At 45.8% G+C, this 16,548-nt stretch overlaps 1 protein-coding gene across 16 annotated transcripts in view; it reads right to left on the bottom strand.

The window, feature by feature from the left end:
• DNM1 (dynamin 1) overlaps positions 1-16,548 on the bottom strand; it is a 110,676-nt gene that overhangs the window by 49,058 nt on the left and 45,070 nt on the right. For 14 of the 16 annotated variants that reach the window (XR_015695477.1, XR_015695482.1, XR_015695481.1 and 11 more), the window contains exons 11-15: positions 14,943-15,029; positions 13,610-13,680; positions 11,381-11,432; positions 9,668-9,679; positions 6,865-6,978 (exon numbers count right to left, since the gene is read on the bottom strand). Coding sequence is in view for 9 of the 16 variants with exons in the window: in XM_087704592.1 (XP_087560718.1) it covers positions 6,865-6,978; positions 9,668-9,679; positions 11,381-11,432; positions 13,610-13,680; positions 14,943-15,029 (336 nt within the window). In the remaining 7 variants the exon portion in view is untranslated. The remainder of the gene's footprint in view (positions 1-6,864; positions 6,979-9,667; positions 9,680-11,380; positions 11,433-13,609; positions 13,681-14,942; positions 15,030-16,548) is intronic. The other 2 variants (XM_087704594.1, XM_087704593.1) reach the window with 1 other exon arrangement.

The raw sequence follows: 16,548 nt of genomic DNA, 5'->3' as shown, positions 1-16,548 counted from the left end.
TCTTTCCTGCATTAGCAGCCCAGGGGTCTCTGAGCTGCTATTTATTATTTCGGCTGGCAGGTAGCAGTTTTCTTTTGGCATCAAATGGAGGCTGAAGACATCTACAGCTGGCTCCCCCCTTCCTTCCCCCCCCCCCGGCAGCCTTTCCTTGCCCCCAGGATTAAAGGGAGCCCCAATTCCCCCCTTCTCTTCTTTCTCCCAATCCCCCCCCACAGCTGGAAGTGGTTAGAACGGCTTAGGCGACTCAACTGAAGTCATTCCAAGCACCTTTGAGGAACTGCAGTCAAGGAGAGGGTGGGGCGGGGAGGGATTCAGGCCACCTCTGGAATCCAGATGCGGAGGCCAATCTGAAATCTAAAACGCCTGTTTGCTTTTGGGCTGGCAAGGAGGAGGAGGAGGAGGAGGAGAAAGAGAAGAAGAGGGGGAGGGGGGAGGGGGAGAAAGAGGAGGAGAGGGGGGAGGAAGAGAAGAAGAGGGGGAGGAAGAGAAGAAAGGGAGGGAGAGGGGAGAAAAAAGGAGGAGGAAGAGAAGGAGGAGAAAGAGAAAGAGAAGAGGGAGAGGAAGAGAAGAAAGGGAGGGGGAGAGAAGAAAGGGAGGGGGAGAGGAGGGGAGAAAAAAGGACAAAGAGAAGGAGGAGAAAGAAAGAAAAGGAGGAGAAAGAAGAGGAAAGGAAAGGAAAGGGAGGAGGAGGAAGAGAAGAAAGAGAAAGTAGGGGAATGGAAGGAGAAGAATAGAGGGAGGAGAAGGAAGAGGAGGGGAGAAAAAGAAGAGGGGGAAAAGAAAGGAAAGATAAAGAATAGGGGGAGGAGGAGAAGAAGAGGAGAGGAGGAAGAGGAGAAGAAGAGGAGGAAGAGGGGAGGAGGAAGAGAAAAAGAAGAGGAGGAAGGAGGAGGAGGAGAAAGAGAAAGAAGAGGAGAAGAAGATGAGGAGGAAAAGAGGAAGAGAAGGGAGGAGGAGGAGGAAGAGAAGGTGGGGAGGCGAGGGGGAGAAAAAGAAGAGTTGGAAGAGAAGGAGGAGAAACAGAAAGAAAAGGAGGAGGAGAAAGAAAAGAAGAAGAGGAGAAAAAGAAGGAGAAGAGAAGGAGGAGGGAGGATGAAAAAAGAACAGGCGGAAGAGAAGAAGGAAGAGGGGGAGGAGAAAGCAAACAAGGAGGAGGAGAAAAGAAGAAAAGGAGGAGGAGGAGGGAGAGGAGGAGAAAGAGAAGAAGAGGAGGAAGAAAAGAAAAGTGGAAGAGGAAAAAGAAGAGGAAGAGGAAGGCCAGGACATTTTAGCCGTCATGAACAGCTGGGCAATTTTCGTCAAGCTGGGGTGGAGAACACTGAAGAGTAATATGGCAGGGAGCTCTTTCTTCCTAGGAATTGTCTCTTGCCGTTGAGTCCCCTTCCAAGATTTTGGATGGCTTTCAAAAGTCCTCCGAGAGGAGGAACATCTGGAAATCTTAAACCGGAAAACCCGCTGGAACGCCAGAGAGGTTGAACTCCAAACCCAACCCTTGTGTGCAAACAGACTCCAAGGCTTCGGCGCGGCCCTCTTCCCACCGGGGTCTTCCAGACGATTTGGCCTCCAGATTACCGCGACGCAACTCAGAGGTTGATGGGAACCTTTTCCCCAAACCAACTCAGTGGAAAAAACCCATGGCGTCTATCAACCATTACCAACCTTGGAGACTTTGGATGGACTTCAACTCCCAGACTTCTGCTGGCTGGGGAATCAATTCTGGGAGTTGAAGTCCACCCACGCTTAAAAGTCACCAAGGTTGGGAAACATTTGGGTAATCAGGACACCTATCCATTAGACATCTTGAAGGGGTCATCACCCTCCTGTTAATACTTTATTTATTAACTTGACCTCTCAACTACTCCATTCTCAAAAGATCTTCCAATCCTTCCTTTCTAGCACAAACTCTTCACACAACTGCATTAACAGAGGGATTCAATCCAGATCAAGGGAGGGAACTAATAAGGTAAAGATAACAGTTCTCCTCACACCTGCGTGCTAATCGTTCCCACCTCTAGAGGGCGGTGCTCATCTCCGTTTCAAAGCCCAAGAGCCAGCGCTGTCTGAAGACGTCTCCATGGTCATGTGGCCGGCATGACTCAACGCCAAAGGCGCACGGAACGCTGTTCCCTTCCCACCAAAGGTGGTTCCGATTTTTCTACTTGCATTTTCGATGTGCTTTCGAACTGCTAGGCTGGCAGAAGCTGGGACAAGTCACGGGAGCTCACTCCGTTACGCGGGGCTGGGGATTCGAACCGCAGACCTGCCGACCTTTCTGATCGAGAAGCTCAGCGTCTTTGCCACTGAGTCACCGCATCCCTTGAGATACTAATCCCACTCTATAAAGCCTTAATAAGACCACACCTGGAATACGGCATCCAGTTTTGGACACCACACTATAAAAAAGATGTGGAGACTCTAGAAAGAGTGCAGAGAAGAGCATCAAAGAGGATTAGGGGACTGGAGACTCAAACGTACGATGAACGGTTGCAGGAACTGGGCCTGGCTAGTCTAGTGAAGAGAAGGACCAGGGGAGACATGATAGCAGTCTTCCAGTAATTTTAGGGGCTGCCCCAGAGAGGAGGGGGGCAAGCTATCGTCCAAAGCACCCAAAGGCCAGACAAGGAATAATGGATGGAAACTGACCAAGGAGAGATTCAACCTGGAAATAAGGAGGAATTTTCTGACAGTGAGTACAATCAACCAAAGGAACAGAAGTTGTGGGAGCTTCCTCACTGGAGGCTTTCAGAAGAGACTGGACTACCATATGTCAGAAACGGTGTGGGGTCTCCTGCTTGAGCAAGGGGTTGGACTAGATGACCTACAAGATCCCTTCCAACTCTGTTAGTCTGTAAAGGATATTGAGAATCTAGAAAGAGTGCAGAGAAGAGCAACCAGGATGATGAGGGGACTGGGGGCTCAAACCTACGATGAATGATTGCAGGAACTGGGCATGGCTAGTCTAGGGAAGGGAAGGACCAGGGGAGACATGATAGCAGTCTTCTAGTAATTTTAGGGCTGCCCCAGAGAGAAGGGGGTCAAGCTATTCTCCAAAGCACCTGAAGGCCAGACAAGGAATAATGGATGGAAACTGATCCAGGAGAGATTCAACCTGGAAATAAGGAGGAATTTTCTGACAATGAGAACTATCAACCCATGGAATAGAAGTTGTGGGAGCTTCATCCCTGGAAGCTTTCAAGAAGAGCCTGGACTGCCCCCTGTCAGAAAACGGTGTAGGATCCCCTGCTTGGGCAGCGGGTTGGACTAGATGACCTCCAAGGTCCCTTCCAACTCTGTTAATCTAATCCAGTGTTTCTCAACCTTGGTGACTTTAAGTCCTATGGACTTCAACTCCCAGAATCCCCCAGCCAGCATAGCTGGCTGGGGGATTCTGGGAGTTGAAGTCCATAGGACTTAAAGTCACCAAGGTTGAGAAACACTGATCTAATCTATCCTTTGAGTTGACTTCAAATTGCCGACGCTGCCGTTTGCCAAAAATCCTCCCCAGCGAGCCTGCCAGGCATAGCTGCTCTATACGACGGTTTTTAAGCTTTCCTGGCAGGAAACGAAACTTAAACTTAACTGTGAAGAAAAAAATGTTTTTTTTACAACGGCCTCAATTTCAGCCAAGGCGAAAGAAATTGCTGTGCGCCCTGATTTATGGGGGGACACGACTGGATTTATTAGCCATATGTTAGCTAGGATGTTTGCCAAGGAGAGGAAGTATTATATTTTCCCTCCCCCAAAACTAGCAGAATTCTCGGTGAGCCTGAATATCACAAATCGTCCATGCATTTTTGTTTTAGACAAAGGCATAGAAAACAGCACAGATGTTTTTCACATAAAGCAACTGCAAAAGAAAAAGGAGACATCTATGGAGCGTCTCAATCATCCAATCGGAATAGAGCTGGAAGGGACCTTGGAGGTCATCCAGTCCAACCCCCTGCTCAAGCAGGAGACCCTACACCATTTCTAACAGATGGCAATCCGGTCTCTTCTTGAAAGCCTCCAATGATGAAGCTCCCACAACTTCTGTTCCACGGGTTGATCGTTCTCACTGTCAGGAAATTCCTCCTTATTTCCAGGTTGAATCTCTCCTTGGTCAGTTTCCATCCATTATTCCTTGTCTGGCCTTCGGGTGCTTTGGAGAATAGCTTGACCCCCTTCCTCCTCTCTGGGGCAGCCCCTCAAATATTGGAGCTGTGGACTGGACAGCCAATGGACAAGTGGCTGTCCAATCTCTTCTTAAAATCTTCCAGTGTTGGAGCATTTACTATTTCTGGTGGCAAGCTGTTCCACTGGTTAATTATTCTCACTGTTTTCTCCTTAATTCCAGCTTGCTTCTCTCCTTGATCGGTTTCCATTCATTGTTTTTGCTTTCTGGTGCTTTGGAGAATAAGTTGACCCCCTCCTCTTCTTTGTGGCAGCCCCTCAAATACTGGAATCCTGCTATCATGTTCCCCCACCCCTCCAAGTCCTTCTTTTCTCTAGACTGGCCCTACTCAAATCCTGCAACCGTTCTCCCTACGTTTTAATCTTCTGGCTTTTAACCATCTTAGTTGCTCTTCTCTGCACTTTTTCCCAAGTCTCAAAACATCGTTTTTGTGATGTGGTGACTAAAACTGGATGCAACATTCCAGGTGTGGAAGCCTTAATACGGCTTTATAAAGCGGTATTATCAGTTCATGTGATTTTGATTCTATGCCTCTGTTTATACAGTTAGCCTTTTCGGCTGCCGTTGCCCACGGCTGGCTCAGGTTTAAGGGATGGTCCACTAAGAAGAACAATCTATTTATTATTTATCTTATCTATGTATAATCTCTCTCTCTCAACAGGTGACTGTTTTTGAGCCAGGTTTCACCTAATTTTTGCTTATGCCTTTGGGTTTTCCTGCCAAGGTGTAAAAACCCTGCTTCTCCCCACATTAATTTCACGTTGCTGGATGAGGTCCGTTGTTCAAGTCTGTTAAGATCTTTTTGGATCCTGAAATTGTCTTTCCACAGCCCCGCCCCACCCCACCCAAGTATTGTATGAAACACATAAGAATTGTGGTAGCGCAACGGTTAGAATGTCGTACTGCAGGCTACTTCTGCTGATCCCCTGGCAGATCGAATCCCACCAGGCTCAAGGTTGACTCAGCCTTCCATCCTTCCGAGGATGGAGGACCTAGATGGTTGGGGGCAATATCAGTGGTGGGATTCAAACAATTTAACAAGCCGTTCTCTGCCCTCTGCTAGCAGTTCGATCCTGACCGACTGAAGGTTGACTCAGCCTTGCATCCTTCCAAGGTGGGTAAAATGAGGACCCAGATTGTTGGGGGCAATATCAGTGGTGGGATTCAAACAATTTAACAAGCCGTTCTCTGCCCTCTGCTAGCAGTTCAATCCTGGCCGACTGAATTTTGACTCAGCCTTGCATCCTTCCGAGGTGGGTAAAATGAGGACCCAGATTGTTGGGGGCAAGAGGCTGACTCTGTAAACCGCTTAGAGAGGGCTGTAAAAGCACTGTGAAGCAGTATATAAGTGCTATTGCTAAATAGGCTATGCTAAGCTACTTGAGTCTCCCTAATTCACTGCTCTAACCATTGCACCACCCTGGAGTTCACCTCAACAAATATCTCCTGGAGAAGGAGAGAGATGGAACAAGAAGGATCCAGATAACTGTGTGAGTTATTTTTTTAAAAACCCTCTGCTAGTTTTCAAGCCAGCCGGGCACGCAATTCTTCAACACCGAACACATTCACAAGAGTGAGCTAGATCAGATTCCAAGTTGCCCAGGCATTAAGCAAGAGGAGATGCCACTTACCAACTGCCATGCCCAATATTCTTGCCGTTAGTGACCTCTTTTCCACTCCCTGGTATATGATCCACCTTGCCAATGATAGCTCATTTCTCACAGGCACCATCCCAACATTGGTGATTCATAACATGACTCAAACATCAGGCCATCCCTCCCAGAAACAAGTCATCAATAAGTAAATAAGGAAGAAAAAGAGAAGTTTAAAGAGATTCCCGGGCCAGTTTGATGGCAAAATCAGCTTGAAATTAGCTTGACTTAAGAGTTTGTAGGGCACTATAAACTCTTATATATATATCTCTGTGGGCCACCTGGAGATGACCAAAGACTAGAAAGCAACTCACCTCTAAAGGATAGATTTCCAACCTTGGTAAATGTACCACTTGTGGGCTTCAACTTTCAGAATTCTGGGAACTGAAGTTCAACCATCTTGAAATGTGATGGCTGAGGGATTGTGGGAGTTGGAAGTTCACCCATCTTGAAATATGACTGAGGAATTGTGGGAACTGAAGTTCAACCATCTTAAAAAGTGATGGTTGACGACTTGTGGGAATTGAAGTTCACCCATCTTGAAATGTGATGACTGAGGAATTGTGGGAATTGAAGTTCAACCATCTTGAAATGTGACAGCTGAGGAATTGTGGGAGTTGAAGTTCACCCATTTGAAATGTGACGGCTGAGGAATTGTGGGAGTTGGAAGTTCACCCATCTTGAAATGTGATGACTGAGGAATTGTGGGACTTGAAGTTCACCCATCTTGAAATGTGATGGCTGAGGAATTGTGGGAGTTCACCCATCTTGAAATGTGACAACTGAGGAATTGTGGGACTTGAAGTTCAATCATCTTGAAATGTGATGACTGAGGAATTGTGGGAGTTGAAGTCCACAAACTTAAGAGTTGCCAAGGTTGGAGATCCCCGCTCTAAAGGATTAGATAATCAATCAAGAACCGGTCGTGTGATCTGATAGACTCCCTGGATAACTATGGATTCCAAGAACTAATTTCAGCGGGTTTAGAATTTCTTTTCATCTTTGGCGGACAAAGGGAGAAGATAAACTCAAGGTCCTTACCTCATCATCCTTGTACCACGAGAGGTTCTCGGCAGTCAGGACGAACCAATATTCTTTGGCGCCGCCTTTCATGATGCCAATGTTGTTGATCGTGAGCCAGCCCTTGCGGATCACCTGGGGTCACCAAAACACACCAGAGTCATGAATGCCAGCCAAGGATCCAGACAACGACAAACACACGTGCACCACATCAAACACAACAAGCGGCAGAATTGGTTGAGAAGCTGCTTCGTGGAGCACAACTCAAGCCAACGATTTGAGATTAGTGATGTAAAGTCTTGAGGGAGGGGGGAGATGGAAATCTGGAAAAACTTTAAGGGAAATCACATTTCTTCCCCCCCACCCAGGCCGTTTTGCCACCCTCTCCACCCCCCAAGTCTAACAAGGGAATCCTTTTGCAAAACTATGCAATGCATGCAGCCATATTGGCATAGTTAGGATTATTGATTAAGCAGGGAAAGGAAGAGAGGAGAAACGAAGGCATTAATAAGCATGTGACAACTAAGCAGGAACAGCGTTGGGAAATGAAACCAATAGAGTTTCCCTCTGTTGTGTTTGCGCTGTGTGAGCCTATCCAGCGTTCTCACAGTGGTGCCCTTGACATGTTAACACCATGAAACTGAGATTGGGACCTTTGAAAATCAGGTTCTCCACCTCTCTGAAGAATGACCAGTTGGGTTGACCTCTTTCCACAACCTCCCCTGGAAAAGGGTCAAACTCAAGAAGGCACCCCATTCCCAAGATGTGTTGGCCTTCAAAAGGTTCAATTGCTAGGAGCTCCAGGAAAGATGGTTATGGACCATGGTCACTGAAGGAGAGTAACAATTGTCCACCGCATCTCCAGAACATCACATTGGAGGAACCCTACTGAAGAGGCCCCATCTCAAGCTACTAGAGGTTCATATTTACTGAAGGGGGCGCTGCAGGGAGGTCCCATTGACATACAGATCTTTGCATCTGCTCCTATCCTGTCAAATTGCCTACTAAGACTGTATTACTATTATTCTTCTCTTCCTTCCTAGTATCTTATCTCTCCCCACTTATGACTATAACCATGTTGCTTCTATCTTTACCATTTATATTGTTTTATTTGTTTCCTAGTATGATTTGATTGTTTAGTAGTAACCTACGACTATCACTAAGTGTTGTATCTTATGATTCTTGATGAATGTATTCTATTTTATTTTTATTTACGTACAACTGAGAGCTTCTGCACCAAAGACAAATTCCTTGTGTATCCAATCACACTTGGCCAATAAAGAATTCTATTCTATTCCATTCTATTCTATTTTATCTGTTATTCTATTCTGTTCTGTTCTATCCCTTATTCTATTCTGTTCTGTTCTATCCCTTATTCTATTCTGTTCTGTTCTGTTCTATCCCTTATTCTATTCTGTTCTATTCTATCCCTTATTCTATTCTGTTCTGTTCTATCCCTTATTTTATTCTGTTCTGTTCTATCCCTTATTCTATTCTGTTCTGTTCTATCCCTTATTTTATTCTGTTCTGTTCTATCCCTTATTCTATTCTATTCCAAATTCTATACTATTCTCTATTCTATTCTATTTCCTATTCCTATTCTAATCTATTCTATTGTATTCTATTCTGCTTTCTACTCTACTCTACTCTACTCTACTCTACTCTACTCTACTCTACTCTACTCTACTCTACTCTACTCTACTCTACTCCACTCCACTCCACTCCACTCCACTCCACTCCACTCCATTCCTATGACTATCACTAAGTGTTGAATCTTATGATTCTTTATGAATGTATTTTTTTCTTTTTATGTATACTGAGAGCTTCTGCACCAAAGACAAATTCCTTGTGTGTCCAATCACACTTGGCCAATAAAGAATTCTATTCTATTCCTATTCCTATTCCTATCCTTTGCACAGTGACATCGGGACACAACCATGTTGGGTGCTACCACACAAATGACATTGTTTTGGAAGTGTGTTCCTTTGCTTTCCATGTCTATCGTCCTAAGTTCTGGTCAAGTGATGCCCATTGTCTTCCCCCGCCCCGCTCATCTGTTGGGCATTTTATGCTTCTTCCCAGCTTGGAATCTGCTTGTTGAGTTTCAGATATGTTTAAAAACACTAGTCTGTATTCCCTGCTCCTTAAAGGAGCATCTTCCGCATGGAAGATGATGGGAGCTGTAGTAACCACATCCCCAAAGCGCCGACTAATCTGGGTGGGTGACTTTGCAACATGAGATGTTGGAAAGGTGGGATTTTTAAACTCTAATTTTGCAATTTTACTGATCCGCCTGCAGTGTCCAAAATGGATAAAGTAAAAGTAAAGGTTCCTCTCACATATCTGTGCTACTCGTTCTCGACTCTAGGGGGTGGTGCTCATTTCCCTTTCAAAGCCGAAGAGCCAGCGCAGTCCGAAGACGTCTCCGTGGTCATGTGGCTGGCATGACTCAATGCCGAAGCGCCGAAGGCGCAGGGAACACTGTTCCCTTCCCACCAAAGCTGGGACAAGTCACGGGAGCTCACTCCGTTATGCGGCGCTAGGGATTCGAACCGCCAAACTGCCGACCTTTTCTGATCGACAGGCTCAGCGTCTTAGCCACTGAGCCACTGCGTCCTGAGAATGGATAAGCCCTTGTCCAATTCGAATATTTTCGCTTCCTTATTTCTCTTTCCCAAGAAAACTGGGTCAGATTTGACTTCTGCCTCCTCCTTGCTTTGTCTACACACCTCCCCGAGGTTCTAAAATTAGTATTTTTTTTTTCAGACACGCCACAAACAATGAGTGGCTATTTTATTTCTCTCCCCACCTCCCTCTTACTCACCAGGATCTCATCCTGTAAAAACAGAGCAGCACCAGCAGAGACAACAGGAGCAAAGAAAGGAAAAAATATTACTCAAAAAACAAAAAGAAAGCAATTGAAAGGAAGAAGCTGTGCGCACCATAAGTATGTATGCATATATAAATATATATATATATATACGTAGAGAGAGAGAGAGACACAGATGCATAGATGTATATTCGCACACATATACATAAAGCTTTCCCAATTTGATTCCGCCGAATGCGGACGCCACAACACAATACAATAGCAGAGTTATTTTCGGGGAGGTCTTATTATTTTTGAGGTGCAGGAGGCAGCAAGCGTGCTGCTGTGTTGCAATATTTTCGGGGAGGGCTTATTTTAGCGCATGTGCTCAAGAGCCTGACAGGGCTTATTATCCAGGAAGGTGTAATTTTCAGGGAAACAGGGTACTAATCCAGTCGCTCAGCGAATCGGAATTTCCCCCATTGACTCTGCTCGTCAGAAAGTTGCAAAAGATGATCCCATGGCAACCGTCCAAGTATGAGTCGGCTGTCAATCATCCGAAGGTAAACCTCGTGATCGTCGGGATGCTGGAAAAGGTCGTAAGCGTGAAAAAATGATCCTAAAGCCATTTTTCTTCTTGTACCTTACACCCCAACTCTGCTAATTTCATTCAATTCCTCAATTATTTCTCTTCCCAGGATTAAAAGGTAAAGGTTCCCCTCGCATATATGTGCTAGTTGTTCCCGACTCTAGGGGGCGCTGCTCATCTCCGTTTCAAAGCCGAAGAGCCAGCGCTGTCCGAAGACGTCTCCGTGGTCATGTGGCTGGCATGACTCAACGCCAAAAGCACACGGAGCGCTGTTCCCTTCCCACCAAAGGTGGCTCCTATTTTTCTACTTGCATTTATTTACGTGCTTTCGAACTGCTAGGTTGGCAGAAGCTGGGACAAGTGATGGGAGCTCACTCCGTTACGCGCGCTAGGGATTCGAACCACCAACTTTTCTGATCGACAAGCTCAGTGTCTTAGCTACTGAGCCACCGTGTCCCTTCCTTGGTGACCGTAGATCTCTCCTATTTAACTCTTTTTTGGGGAAGGGGTTAAATTAATGGAATGCCAATACGAGGAGAAGAAAGGTTAAGAAATGAGATTTTAAAAGAAATACAATTTCAGAAGGCGCATGGAGCGCTGTTCCCTTCCTACCAAAGGTGGTTCCTATTTTCCTACTTGCATTTTTGACCTGCTTTCGAACGGCTAGGTTGACAGAAGCTGGGACAAGTCACGGGAGCTCACTCCGTTATGCGGCGCTAGGGATTCGAACCGCTGAACTGCTGACCTTTTTGATCAACAAGCTCAGCATCTTAGCCCTTGAGCCACCTTTTCCTCCCAAGATTACGAAGTGGATATTTTTGATTGTGATGGGCAGGGAGAAAGTAAGAAGGCCATCCATATTTCTTCCGTCTTCTCAACACTGCTAACAAACCTTCCACTTCCAAATCTTATCTATCCATCTGAGGGTTGAAATAGGGGGAGAAAATGGGAGCCGATGGATGGCCAATGTATTGAAACTGGATTTATCTACGTAGATGACACGGTTCACATCACCCAACATCCACAATGGACATCAATGGAAGCATTCTCCTTAAGTCATGCCGAACAAGAGGGAAGGCAGCTGGCACCCATTCATGACACAGGAACCCACGAACTTCCAATGATTGAGGGATTCGTACCTGATTCCCGGCGGTTTTTTTCTTGCTCATTTGGCTGCTCCTCGGCTGAGCACTGCAAAAGAGAAATTAATATATACATATGTGTATTTTACAATTAGTACGCCTTCTTTTCCAGGATCTCCCAACAGGAGACGGATTCTGAAAGACTTAAAAAGCGTTCGTTCCAGTGGTGGGATTCAGCTGGTTCGCGCCTATTCGGGAGAACCGGTTGTTAAGTTTCTAAGCAGTTGGGACAGTGTTTCTCAACCTTGTCAACTTGAAGATGTCTGGACTTCAACTCCCAGAATTCCCCAGCCAGCATTTGCTGGCTGGGGAATTCTGGGAGTTGAAGTCCAGACATCTTCAAGTTGACAAGGTTGAGAAACACTGAGTTGGGAGAACCGATTGTTAGAAGAAATCTCCTTTTGTTTTTTCCCACTTTACAGGGCTGATCCTGTAAGGAAGGAAACATTCTGGTGTTGTTTCTAGCCTAATCTTTATTACCCTGCTTACAGAAACTGCCTCTCCGGTTAACCCTTATTACTATTGTAACAACAAAGGCGAAGTGCCCATCAACCTGAGTGGCATTGACTTGGCCATGCCCACATGATCACATGACCACTGAGCCCTGTCTACCCAGCTGGTCATTAGGGCAGAGAACCAGTTGGTAAATTATTTGAATCCCACCACTGGTTCGTTCCAATATACTTTGCAACGTTACATTTTCAATCAATCAAACAATCAGAACAGAGCTGGAAAGGGACCTTGGAGGTCTTCTAGTCCAACCCCCTGCTCAAGCAGGAAACCCTATCCCATTTCAGACAGGAGGCTGTCCAGTCCTTTCTTTAAAACCTCCGGTGATAAAGCAGCAGCCACAATTTCTGGAGGCAAACTGTTCCACTGGTTAATTGTCCTCGCTATTGGGAAGTTTCTCCTTAATTCCAGGTTGCTTCTCTCCTTGATTAGTTTCCACCCATTGCTTCTTGTCCTGCCCTCAGGTGCTTTGAAGAGTAGCTTGACTCCCTCTTCTTTGGGGCAGCCCCTGAGATATTGGAAGACTGCTATCCTCCCCTAATCCTTCTTTTCATCATAGACATACCCCATTCCTGCAACCGTTCTTCCCATGTTTTAGCCTCCAGTCCCCTCATCATCTCAGTTGCTCTTCTTTGCATTTTTTCCAAAGTCTCAAAGCAGGCTGGAAGTGTCTTCTGGGACCATTAAACTCTCCCCCCCCAATGATCATTTTATTTATTAATCAGGCAGCTCTCCTGCCAGATTTGTGAGAAGACTCTCAGTGGCTCACAACTACACAAAAATACGACTATGCTACGAAAGGGTAAGGAAATATATTAAAGATCTAAACATTATATGGCCTCTGGAAAACCCAAAGATGCTTTTTAAAAAGGCAACTGGACTTTGTTTTTCCATGAAGAGGTTTCACTTCTCATCCAAGAAGCTTCTTTAGTTCTTCAGAAGGCCACTGGACTTTCTTTTTCCTTGAAGAGGTTTTGCTTCTCATCCAAGAAGCTTCTTCAGTTCTTCAGAAGGCAACTGAACTTTTCTTTTTCCTTGAAGACGTTTTGCTTCTCACCCAAGAAGCTTCTTCAGTTCTTCAGAAGGCAACTTGATTTTTCTTTTTCCTTGAAGAGGTTTTACTTCTCATCCAAGAAGCTTCTTCAGTTCTTGAGAAGGCAACTGGACTTTCTTTTTCCTTGAAGATATTTTGCTTCTCATCCAAGAAGCTTCTTCAGTTCTTCAGAAGGCAACTGGATTTTTCTTTTTCCTTGAAGAGGTTTTACTTCTCATCCAAGAAGCTTCTTCAGTTCTTCAGAAGGCAACTGAACTTTTCTTTTTCCTTGAAGACGTTTTGCTTCTCACCCAAGAAGCTTCTTCAGTTCTTCAGAAGGCAACTGGACTTTGTTCTTCCTTGAAGACATTTCGCTTCTCATCCAAGAAGCATCTTCAGTTCTGACTGAAGAGTCTTCTTGGATGAGAACTGAAGAAGCTTCTTGGACGAGAAGCGAAACGTCTTCAAGGAAAAACAAAGTCCAGTTGCCTTTTGAAGAAGCACCTTTGGGACAACCTTGACCTGGATGACTGAAAATCTCCATAGCCCTCTGGAATAAGCAGTGTTTTCAACTTTTCCCAGAAGGCAGCTAACATCTGGGCGAAATTTGTCAAGAGGAATAACTTCACCAAAAAGATGGGCTGAACTCACCTCATAGAAGTAAGAATTAGGTTTTGACTTACTTGGCAAATCCAATGAAGTCTTCATGGTTGGTGTTCATGTAGGCCAACTCAATATCTATCAGGAGCATGACCTGAGAATGAAATCAATGCCGAGAGAGATGAAGCATTTGGATCAGAGTTTTTGGCAGTGTGACTATTATTATGTGATAAGGTCAGGAGCAAAACAGAGCACACAGCACACAGAGCCTTTAGAAAATTAACAGTGGTTTATATATACATATATACAGACATACACATGGTAGATAAATCCCTTACCACTCAGCTACGGACACAGGGAGAGAAAGGAGATACATGACGAGAGAGAGTGATGCCCTCTAATGGCCACCGATATACAGACACCTCTTAAGAAGGTAAAAGTCCTGCATGGACCCTACCAGAGTCTTAAATTGGCTATACCTGTATTGCTGATTCATCTCCATTGCATCAGCTTACAGCTTACAGCTTACAACCTTACATCGGCTGGCAGCTATTAAATCCTCAGTACCTGACAATTTTAGACCTCTCAAAACAACCTCCATCAATATCTCTCACTAAGCTCATGGTTACGAACAACTATTCAGGTTACTAATGCCAGAATACTGCATCAGGGCCTCCAAAACTGTGGGTCTTTGGAAGGGTATTGTGGCCCGCCAGTGGCCAGCAGAGCTGGCAGCAGATTCGGACAGTGAGTAGGTTGGTGAGGAGCATGGGCCAGTCTTGGAGTCTGGGGAAGGCTCTGATGAGGGCTCTGTGTCAGAGGCAGAGAGCCAGGGCCATCTGACAGTTATCAGCTGCCTTCGGAGTCGGAGATCAGTGGGGCAGACAAACATCTGGAGCCTGTTCCCAATATGCGCATGCACAGAATTGCCAGATGAAGGGAACAGCTAAGGAACAAGGGTCGACTTGGGACTAAGGACACAGGTGGACGGTGAATGGCCCCTCCCAGAGGAAATAAAAGAGGAGCTAAAGGGGAGTGGAGTTTGCAGGAGTTCATTCCTAGTATTGTGGCATCTGAAAGATATTGGCCTGGCCACTCTCCAAGCCTGATAAAGGTCGGTAATTGTGAACTATCTTGAAAGACTGTGGGAGAGGAAAGATTTTGCCAAAGAGGAATTCACTGTCAATTAAATAAAAGGGGTTTATCGGGATGAGGACTCGGCTTCGTGCTGCTGGGGGAAGCCTAGGTCAGAACAGCATTATGGGAGTTGAAGTCTAGCTTGTCTGGTGGTTCTCCAGAGGAGGAAGGCTGGAGTTTGTTGGGAGGAGAAGCTTGGACTCCAAATGAAAAGCTGCCCAAGGGGTCTCCTCTGGAAGGTGGCTACAAAAATGGGAAGCTTCTTCAGATAAAACATACCTGGTCTTTGGTCCTTCCTTCTCTCTCCCGGATGTAAGTGGTCACGATACGCTCCATCTCCTCTCGCAGGTGGGGATATTGGCTTAGCTGCATGGGGGTGAAAAATGGAGAGGGAAGAATGTCCAGACGAAGAAGAAGGTGGGAAACATACCCCCCCAACGCTCTTCAGGATCACCTGGCCAGGTTGTTGGGGAGAGTGAGAAAGCAACAGGGAAGGATATGGAAAAAGGGGAAGCTGTGAAGATGTTTTCCAACGTTCAACCAAGTTTGGAAATTCTCCCTTAAGTCATGTTGTAAGCCTGCTTTCAATCACGGTGGGCTTTCTTTTTCAGTGGAGGACAAATCCATCCATGGTGGCTTGCAAATCATGGCTTAGGGCTGGAGTCAGCAACTTGCGGCTCTGGAGCCGCATGTGGCTCTTTCATCCCTCTGCTGCTGCTCCCTATCACCGGTGAGCTCCACAATTGATAGAGCATTTGGTTAGTACAGGTAGAGGAAAAAGGACGCCACTCTACGAGGAGACTCTATGGTGGGGGAATGGGAATTCTGATTGGCTCCAGAATTGGAGTGAGGGGTTGGGCTTCCAGTTAGGACCTTTGTGGCTCTTTCAGTGTTTAAGGTTGCTGACCTCTGCAATAGAGATTCAGTATGTGGAGTGAGTCGTGCCAACTGGGCCTTAACCAATCAACCATGTTTCAAGGAGCTATGGCTTGGGATGATGCCAACATCAACATGTTCCCTGCCAGGAGGATGACGTTGAAGATGAGTTATGGAGTACATCCAAGCATATTTTTATTTTTAATTTTATGGAATTAGAGATAGCTATCCCTTCAGAAGACTCTGGGTAAGTTTAATAAGGAAGCCATCCTCAACCATCAATTAACAAGGGGTAAGGTATAGGTAAAGGTTCTCCTCGCACATCTGTGCTAGTTATTCCCGACTCTAGGGGGCGGTGCTCATTTCCGTTTCAAAGCCGAAGAGCCAGCTCTGTCCGAAGACGTCTCCGTGGTCATGTGTGCAGCATGACTCAACGCCGAAGGTGCACAGAAGGCTGTTCCCTTTCCACCAAAGGTGGTTCCTATTTTTCTACTTGCATTTTTGCATTCGAACTGCTAGGTTGGCAGAAGCTGGGATGAATCACGGGAGCTCACTCCATCACCCGGTGTTAGGGATTCGAACCGCCAAACTGCCGACATTCTGATCAACAAGATTAGCATCTTAGCCACTGAGCCATTGTGTCCCTAACAAGGGGTTTAAGAGGCTATCTATGATGTTTTGACTTTTGCTGATGTTTCGGAGTAGGGCTTTCTCGACCTCGCCCCCTTGAAGGTGTGAGGACTTCAACTCCCAGAATTCAGCCAGCTGGGGAATTCTGGGAGTTGAAGTCGACACATCTTCAAGTAAGCCAACGTTGAGAGACATCCTACTCTGGAGAACATCTTCTTTCTCGCCGGAGACAGCAAAAACCAGATACATAAACAAAACCCAGTTGGGGAAATTGGAAAACACCTTCCCAACTCTTCTTATCCAAAATAGACCCTACTCCCCGTTCCTTTCCCTACACCCACCCCTAAAAATAATTCCCCACTCTTCATGCCACATTTCC

This window comes from Thamnophis sirtalis, unplaced genomic scaffold (genome assembly GCF_051295495.1).
Source record: "Thamnophis sirtalis isolate CommonGarterSnake01/CBP01778 unplaced genomic scaffold, rThaSir2_p1.2 scaffold_2, whole genome shotgun sequence".
NCBI classification, from domain to species: Eukaryota; Metazoa; Chordata; class Lepidosauria; order Squamata; family Natricidae; genus Thamnophis; species Thamnophis sirtalis.
Note: the sequence above shows the minus strand (reverse complement) of the source record. Positions and strands in the feature narration are given on the sequence as shown.